The 10,007-nt window shown below is 33.5% G+C and overlaps 1 protein-coding gene across 1 annotated transcript; it reads right to left on the bottom strand.

Moving 5' to 3' along the window:
• Positions 1–2,362: 2,362 nt before the first annotated feature.
• LOC114258650 (AT-hook motif nuclear-localized protein 28-like) lies at positions 2,363–2,893 on the bottom strand. Its single transcript, XM_028198637.2, has one exon. The coding sequence runs from the start codon at positions 2,891–2,893 to the stop codon at positions 2,363–2,365; it is 531 nt and encodes a 176-aa protein (XP_028054438.2).
• Positions 2,894–10,007: the final 7,114 nt, after the last annotated feature.

The following is a 10,007-nucleotide window of genomic DNA, read 5'->3' as shown; positions in this document are numbered from 1 at the left end:
ATAGGGCTATAAGGCCTTCTGGTTTCACACACACCATGTGGTATTTGATTTTCTGAAAATTCTACTCCTTGTAAAACAGGATCTGTAGTATTATTAGGATTTGTATCCCTGGGTGGTCTAGATGACATTCCCTGTAATACAGATTCTATTGGTTCTGAAGTTGACTGTATTGAAGATTCTAGTATATCTACTATATAAGATGGAGCAGATCTAAAACTAGTACTAGACATGCTTCTGGATAATGCTCTGTTTGGCCTATTGAATGTGAGGTATACATTACCTCCTTGTGTCTGTATGACATCATCAAGGGATTGTCTGACAATAGGTCGAACTAGGACTGCATTAGGTATATGTCGTTTTTCTGGAAAGGTGATGTTTTGCCAAGGTATCATTTTTGGCACAGTAACCTGACTACTGAAGAGGTTAGTGTCAATTAAAACTGTGTGTCCTAATTCACTTTGCTTTTTTTGTGTAAGGATTTAAGGTAGTTAAAACCTTTAAATGGATTCCGAAAATTACTGTTAAAGGTGGTGATTCTGGAAGATATTTATATCCATGTAATAGAACTCTAAGCTCTAAAACTTTTGACAAATTAGGGTCAATAAGTGCTATGCTTAGGTTGGGATTTATGTTAAAATATATATTTTTTTGGGTGAAAATGTTAAAATATATTGGGCCATGGGAGAGACTGGTTTCTATTGCTCCCATGAGAGATGCTCTCCAATCAAGACATCTATCATCTCGAAGAGTGCACTGGATACTAGTATTTTACCCCAGAAGGATCAAAGGTTTAAAGGCTATCTGGACAAATCCTATATAGACATACTTGTATTTTTGTAAGAATGGATATAAATCCTATATGTGGAGGAGATATATAATCTCATCATCATTCTGTATAGGGGCAGTATGCTCAAATGTTTTGATTATCTTTCGACTGGTAAAGTCAAAGTTCCTATCTCACAGATAATGTCAGGATTGACTTTTGGGATAGTCTATTTATCTAAGGTTTCCCTTACATCCTGGTAGGCAACTAATTCTTGTGCTTCTGATGTAGAAGCTACTGTATTGGCTACTGTAGTGATTGACTCCTCTGTAGGTGCAGTACTCATCTAATTGTATTGGGACCATATATGTATAATTTAAAAGAAATATAACATAATATGAACAACAATAAACATGGCTCTGATACAATTTGGCTAGAGAGTTAAAAAGTTTATGTACCTCTTATGTGTAATCTTATTAAACATTGATGTTTGTATTTATTTATTTGTAACTCCGTAACGGGAGCTTGGCATGTATTATTATTATTGTTGTATTCTTCATGAGAGAGAACATGTACTATTATGTTTCTTTTAATGGTAAAAAATGAGTACAACACCAATTAGTCAATGCTTCGAATCACAATCTAGAATCTACTAATAAAATATAGATAAAATCTACAATTCTGTAACCACAAAAAGTAGGAGGGAAGAGAGGAGATGGCAGTTGGCAGGCCAATAACTTTTTTTGTACTCCCTCAGTTGTGTATAAATTCAGGTGAGGAGGAGGGTCTGAGTACAAGGAAACATAGAGTGTATGTAATTTGTGAGTGAGAGTGCTATAGAGAGAGAGAGTGAGGTGTGAATGTTTTAAACTCCCTCTAGGAAATTCTATAGTGGATATCTTTCCCGTGGACGTAGGCTGCTGCCGAACCACGTAAATCTCTTGTGTTATTGTGTGTGATTGATTTCTGAGTGTGTCTTAATCATAACAAGTGGTATCAGCGCCATGCTGGTCGATTTTCGAAAAAACAAGGTGTGTTTTTCAGAATTGCTCAGAAATCAAGTTGCTCGAAATTCACTTTTGAGCATACCAGAAGGAAGCCCTCGACGAAAGGAGTCCAAAACTCCAAAGTCGAGCCCCATAATAGCTTCCATGCGCTCTCACGCGCCACCTGAAAAAGGCACGTGAATCCCAGTCTCGCACACGCATCACAGGCACCATATCAACACGTGTCTGCCACGTCAGCGCCACACGTTTGCCACGTGTCTTCCATGTCAGCGCCACATGTCTGGCACGTGTCTACCATGTGTCTGCCACGTTAGCACATTGTTGACCAATCTACCAGTCAGGTTGACCCGACCCAACCCAAAGACGGAGGAGTTATCTGATGCTATGCGGCTGCAGTACATTCGTAGTTCCAAATCGTTGAACTTATTTTTGCTGTTTCTAAGCCATTTGAAATATGATTTTGGTGATCCAATAGTGGTTTCCAATTATTTGGAGTATTCTAGAGATATCTGTACAATCAGATTTTTGAATAAGATATCTCAGAACTTGTTGCGCTCTTCTATTGATTTCTTCTTTGTTATTGTTCTTCTTCCTAGTAAGGATGATGTGGAATAGAAGTGGACCCAACCCAAGTCACCACATCAGATGGAGCAAGGCTATTCGATGGTGCTGGTGAAGAAACACCATGGCCTGATATGGACATGCTTGTATTTGAACACCCCTCACTTCCACCAGCACCAGCACCACCATGGCGGACACCACCGAGCCTTGGATTTCCATGATCATCACTACTGTCGTGAACCACCAAATCAGTACTATGAAGCCTATGAAACGAGGGGTTCATGAATGTAGCCACCACCCGCACCACCTTATTCGCCGCTGTAACATTGCCGCTAACCACCCCTCCAATCACATGTCCTTGTTGACCTACAAGAGTTATACCAAAAGAACAAGAACCACCAGAAGAAAAAGAATTAGCAGAAGATGATGATGATGGTGCTAATGAACTCATAAAAGTTTCGGTGATAGAGATAATATTGAATTTTCCATGGAGGGTCAGCGACGGCGTGTGAGAAATTGGGTTGTGGAGAGTGATGTTGAACACAGACCTAGAAGCACTCATTGTGGTTACACCACCCAACTAGCGTCTACGCCTAAACTGAACCACCGTGTCTATGACATATGACCCGACGGCAATCTCCAGTCCCGCCGCTTTCACGTGGGGCTCACCGTCTCTGGTGGTAAAGACAACTACTGGTTTCGGTTTGTTCTTTAAGCCTGGTGGACAGCCATGGGGCCATCGTTGAGAGCGAGTCTAGGCTTTATTGATTGGATAAAAAAAAGGCCGTTTTGGTGGCTTTGCTCTTCTTCTCCTTTTTCGGAGGTTTGGGAGAGAGATTGAACTTGGGGGAGAGACGATGGCCCAAAATATTCAGCCATTTTTAAGTGAGTGAAAGTTTGATTCTTGTGAGATAGGCTCTTCCCTAGAGAGACAGAGAGAGAGAGAGAGAGAGAGGGACTAACTACGAGATTGACAGTGACAATGTGGTTGGCTAGGTTAGCTGCTATTTGATGGGTATTTATACGAGAGGTTTGGTGGAATTTTCTCTGGTTATAATTTAATAGGGTATGGGTTGTTTGGGAAGTACTAGATTAGTATATTGTTTGATTTTTTATGAAAAAATGTGAAATGTGAGTTGGGTTGGAAATGATGTGGTAGAGCACAAAGGTGACCTAAATGAGATGATTATAACCCAAATAAGATAATGTACTAAAATAGCATGTGCTTTTAATCAACATTTTATCTATTTAATCTAAATTCTTTTTTATTTTTTATTTTTTTTGTTCCAACAAGTCTTATGTCAATGTGAATATTCACACTGTTAAATATAAATATTCACATTATCAAATTGCTAAGCATGCAAAAAATATTTGTAAAGATAAAATTGCCTGTAAAATAATTTAAAAATAATAATTAAGATTAGTAGATCAAATATCCAAATAATAAAACTTATTGAAACACAAGAATATGTTATAAACTAATTTTATACAAGTACTTGAAAAATTATTTCTTAATAAATAAGTCAATCGGATAATACATAACAAAATTAACTAAATTGTTCATTTATTCAATACAGTTATTTTTTTCTAATAAATGGCACAAAATTATTTATCCAATTTTTTTATCTCATTGTCACAAAAAATTAGGTTTCAAACTTGAGAGAAAATTATTGTTTCTTCATGATTAACAAAAAAAAGAATGACTCATTCGAGACCCACCGATACTACCATAAGAGATCAAAACACAAACAAAAAAATAAAAGACAACCAAATAATAAAAGTAGTTGAAACCGATAAAGTTATATAAACATTTACAATAAATATTATGTACATGCATGCATGCACGCAAATTAGGCTTAGAGGATAAACAATAATTATCATTCCAAGTTTCATTGCATGTTTGAGTGCTATGCCGTCAAGATTGTATTCTACCATATTCCATCCTCCTTTGGTCTTAGACTTCGTCAAGTATATGAAGTTTTTCTTAAACCCTATCAGTCTCCGATTGCAAGCATATATAGTCTTGGTCGCATCGACGCTTACTATGTTCTTGTCCCAACCATTCGATCAAATCGGGCACCCTTTTCAGTCTTTTTCTTCAATATAGTAAAAGTATAATGGATACTCACTTTCGCTCCATGGTATATCTCTGAAAGCTTTCCATCAAATATCTTCGAAAGGCCTTTTTCGCCGTAAAGGTCGTAGTCCGTAATCATATCATCACAAGGCAATGGTCTTTCAGTCGATTTTTGGAGAAGATAATGAATTAAATCTTGATTGGATGGAACAAATTTGAAGCCGAGTGGGACTGCTATGGTGAGTTCTATCGCCTGTTCTTTCTCTTCTTGGACAATGAACTAGGGAGCGAAATAGAATGGCTACGTATGAGTAGAGTAGTGAGAAGGAATGGTGATATGGTTGTCTATATATAGATAATGTGTACTTCCTAAACAACCTATTTGACTTCATGTAGAAGTAGAATTCACATGCTTAAATCAAATTAAATTAATAGGTCATGTAGTTGTTTATATTGTGCATGATACCATAACATTAATGATACATCACATAAAGATGACAATTCAAACATATGATTGACACTATCATCTAATCAAAACATTTGGAGAATTTTCAAAATAATAATAATAATAATAATAATAATAATAATAATAATAATAATAATAATAAACAAATCAAAAGCTGACCAAAAGTTAGATTATAAAAAATAAATAAGAAAAAAAAGAAGGTGGGATTAAACTTTCGAGATATACAAAACCTAAATGGTCATATATACAAATCATTTTGTTTTTTAATTATCTACATAGATGTGACACATAGATGTAAACCATACAAAGATCTAGTAATATACGGATTATACTACAGAGATGTAACACATAGATGTAAACCCTACAAATATCTAATAATTACTTAATTTTAACATAAGTCCATTGGAAATCCATAACAAAATTAACTCAACCGTTCATTTATTCAATCGAATTACTTTTGTTTTAATAAATGGCAGAATATTATTTATCCAAATTTTTTTATCTCATTGTCACGAAATAGTTTAGATTAAATCTCAAAATTTTTGTGTCTATTCGATAGTTGTTATTTATTTATTTTGTTTGATACAAAAACTCGTCACTTCCCATTGTTAATTCATTATTAGGTTACAAACTTGAGAGACAATTATTGTTTCTTCATGATTAAAAAAAAAAAGGAATGTCTCGTCCGAGACCTACCGATACTACTACAAGAGATCAAAACATAAACTAAAAATAAAAAACAACCAAATAAAAAAAATACTTCAAACCGATAAAGATATACAAACATTTACAATAAATATTACATGCATGCATATTAGGGTTAGAGGAAAAAGAATAATTACCATTCCAAGTTTCATTGCATGTTTGAGTGCTATGTCGTCAAGATTTTATTCTACCATATTCCATCCTCCATTTGTCTTAGACTTTGTCAAGTATAAGAAGTTTTTCTTCAACCCTATCAGTCTCCTATCGCCATTGTATATAGAGTTGCTTGCATTAACGCCTTTCCATGTTCCTGCCCCAGCCGTTCAATCAAACCGGGCACCCTTTTTAGTCTTCTTCTTCAATATATTAAAAGTACAATGGATACTCGCTTCCGCTCCAAGGTATATCTTTGAAAACTCTCCATCAAATATCTTCAAAGGATCTTTTTCGCCGTAAAGGCCATAGTCCTTAATTACATCGTCGCAAGTCAATGGCTTTCAGCCGATTTTTGGAGAAGATAATGAATTAAATCTTGATCGGATGGAAAAAAAACATAAAGCCCAGCGGGATTATCATGATGAGTTCTATTGCTTGTTCTTTCTCTTCTTGGGCGATAAACTGGTGAGCGAAATAGAATGGCTACGTATGAGTAGAGTATTGAGATGGAATGGTGATATAGTTGTCTATATATAGATAATGTGTACTTCCTAAACAACCTATTTGACTTCATATAGAAGTAGAATTAGCATGCTTAAATTAAATTAAATTAAATTAATAGGTCATGTAGTTGTTTATACCGTGCACGATACCATAACATTATTGATACATCGCATAGAAATAACAATTCAAACATATGATTGACAGTGTCATTTAATCAAAACATTTGGAGAATTTAAGTAATAATAATTATAATAAACCAATTAGAAGATGACCAAAAGTTAGATTATAAAAAATAAATAATAAAAAAAAGGAACGAGAGATTTAACTTTCGAGATATACAAAACCTAAATGGTCATATATACAAATCTTTTTTTTTTTTTAATTATCTACATAGATGTAACGCAAATATGTAAACCCTACAAAGATCTAGTAATATATGGATTATACTACAAAGATGTAACATATAGATGTAAACCTTACAAAGATCTAATAATTATTTAATTTTTACATATGACAATTAGACAATCTGTAACAAAATTAAGTCAACTGTTCATTTATTCAATCCAATTATTTTTTTTTAATAAATGGCACAAGATTATTTATCCAAATTTTTTATCTCATTGTCACGAAAAATTTAGATTATAACTCAAAATTTTTGTGTCTGTTCGACAGTTGTTAATGTTTTTTGATAGAAAAAATCCTTACGTCCCATTGTTAATTCAGTATTAGGTTACAAACTTGAGAGACAATTACTGTTTCTTCATCATTAACAAAAAAAGGAATGACTCGTCTGAGACCTACTGATACTACTACAAGAGATCAAAACATAAACAAAAAATAAAAGACAACCAAATAAGAAAAATAGTTGAAACCGATAAATTTATATAAACATTAACAATAAATATTACGTACATGCATGCATGCATATTAGGGTTAGAGAAAAAAGAATAATTACCACTTCCAGTTTCATTGCATGTTTGAGTGCTATGCCGTCAAGATTGTATTCTGCCATATTCCATCGTCCTTTGGTCTTAGACTTTGCCAAATATAAGAAGTTTCTCTTAAACCCTATCAGTCTCTAACCGCCATTGTATATAGGCTTGCTCGCATCGATGCCTTTCCTTGTTACTATCCCAACCGTTCGATCAAACCGGGCACCCTTTTTAGTCTTCTTCTTCAATATAATAAAATTATAATGGATACTCGCTTCCGCTCCATGCTATATCTCCGAAAGCTCTCCATCAAATATCTTCGAAAGCTTTTTTTCGCCGTAAAGGTTGTAGTCCGTAATCACATCGTCACAAGGCAATGGTCTTTCAGTCTATTTTTGGAGAAGATAATGAATTAAATCTCGATCGGATGGAAAATACTTAAAGCCGAGTGGGATTGCCTTGATGAGTTCTATCGCCTGTTCTTTCTCTTCTTGGACAATAAACTGGTGAGCAAAATAGAATGGCTACGTATGAGTAGAGTAGTATGAAGGAATGGTGATATAGTTGTCTATATACATAATGTGTGCTTCCTAAACAACTTATTTGACTTCTTGTAGAAGTAGAATTCACATGCTTAAATTAAATTAAACTAAATTAATAGTTCATGTAATTGTTTATATCATGCATTATACCATAACATTAATGATATATCTCAAAAAGATGACAATTCAAACATATGATTAACACTATCATCTAATCAAAACATTAGGAGAATTTACAAAATAATAAAAATAATAATAAACCAATCAGAAGATGACCAAAAGTTAGATTTTAAAGAGCCTGAAAAATCAATAGATTTGGGTCAAATTCAGGCAAGCAAAAATGGAAGATTGTTATTTCTTGTATATACATTAGTAGTTATGCCAGAGTCAAAACTGCATAACAGAGTTTTTTCTTGTAAGTAAGAACTTAAAACCCAACATCAAATTCAATATTTATGGTAAAGCAGGTTGCAAATTGATGCAACTTACTGAAAACCTTAAAATGAAAAGCATAACATAGACTAGCATGCATAGTTAAAAAAAAGCCAAAATTCTCCTAGGCTCCAAAATTCCAAACTTGGTGAACTACGAATCCCATGACACCAGCAAAAAAATGTCTCCAGCAAGCTTGTTGTTATCATTCAAAAGATAATTAAGCGTATAACATAGAACAAGACATTTGCTTTGTTCTGCATAGAAAGATAGTGGAAATTGATTGTACCAGTAATTTTTTTTCCCATCTTGAACGGGATCATGGTTTGCCTGTCGAGGTAATAGTGATTGTCTCAACCAATTAGAACTCAATGGCATCCCACTATGAAGCATCTTTGTGAATGCTGCAAGTCTTTTTGTGTATTAGAAAATGGTTGATCTGCTTCAGGGTCTATCAGACTAAGTAAAGTGTGGGACACCTGAGATAAGAACATAAAACTCAGAATTGTCTATGATGGAATTTAAAATGGGTTCTAAAGAAATTCTACTCACCTGCACTACAAGTTGATTACACCACAAAATAACCTTGTGTTCCATTGACAACGGCACATTCTTCATGCCTGTATTACTAATAAAAAAACCATGGCTAGGAGGCACTATACCATCACGAGATTCTAACTTTGTCCTCACTTAATATAAGGAAGCAAAAATGATGGTATCACCCACAAAGTCAAATTAAATATGATACATCAATAAAGGGGAGAGTAAGTGCAAAGAGCATCACAGAACATTACCTCGATCCCAACTAGGTTGGCACAGAGAAGGGAACCATATCATATGCTGGCATCGAGAAGGGAACCTCTCATAACTTTAGGCAACACTTTGTCTACCACCTATGGTTATCCCACAACCAGTTACCACCTTCGCCAACTCAACAAACATATTTATTTATTTAAAAATATTTATGTATATATCAAACAAGCATATGATTTTTATTTTTGGCACCTAATTTTTTTTTTCAATTTTATAAATGACTATAACAAAATTATATGACACAATAATTCAAAAATGGTGGTTGCAGTGTTCTCTAGCCAAAATTCGAAAGGCATACTCACTGTACATGATTTTATTACTCCTTTCAATTGAATAAAATTAACACATGTAAAAAAAATTTGAAACTCACAAAATAAATAAATAAAACATAAATACTAGTAAATTCAGAAGATGGCAAAGGAATACAATCTGTTAATAAGTCAATTGTCAACATTCCAACCTTATCCCAAATTTAAGTGTAAAACTTTCACAGTAGATTATGAGTCATCCAACAAACTAGATGTGTATAATATGCTCTTACATATATTAAGTGACATACTTTTCATCATAAACTTAGTATATGTTATTCAACAAATTTGATATATACGATTGTGGTTCTAGTTCTATTACTTCTAAATGTGAGGTTCATTATTATTGATCATAGTTGTACGTCACAATTACAATTGGGTGTATTTTTAAATTAAAAATACACAAAAATCTTATAATATTAATTATTAATATTTATAAAGTTTATTCACATATATTTTAAAGTGATATACTTTTCATCATAAAATTGGTATGTATCATTCAACAAATTTAGTATATACAATGTGTTTAATGTGATTTTATTACTTGTAAGCGTAAGGCTCATTGTTATTAATCATAATGAGATTTTGTATAGAAATGAAGAAGTAATTATGAGTTGGTTTAGTAATTATTAGTTGGCTCATTGTTGTTCAACAAATTTTATTTTTTCTTAATTATTTTAGACCATTCATAGTTTGCGTAACGGCTTTCAATGAGACAAAACATTCCCAGTTCTATTTTGA

The sequence above is a fragment of the Camellia sinensis genome, chromosome 1 (assembly GCF_055761805.1).
Source record: "Camellia sinensis isolate YWXY chromosome 1, ASM5576180v1, whole genome shotgun sequence".
NCBI lineage: Eukaryota > Viridiplantae > Streptophyta > Magnoliopsida > Ericales > Theaceae > Camellia > Camellia sinensis.
This window is presented reverse-complemented; position numbering and strand designations above follow the sequence as displayed.

Bases quoted from the DNA above. Each gene is read 5' to 3' on its own strand.
- LOC114258650 (XM_028198637.2), bottom strand. From the start codon at position 2,893: ATGAGTGCTTCTAGGTCTGTGTTCAACATCACTCTCCACAACCCAATT.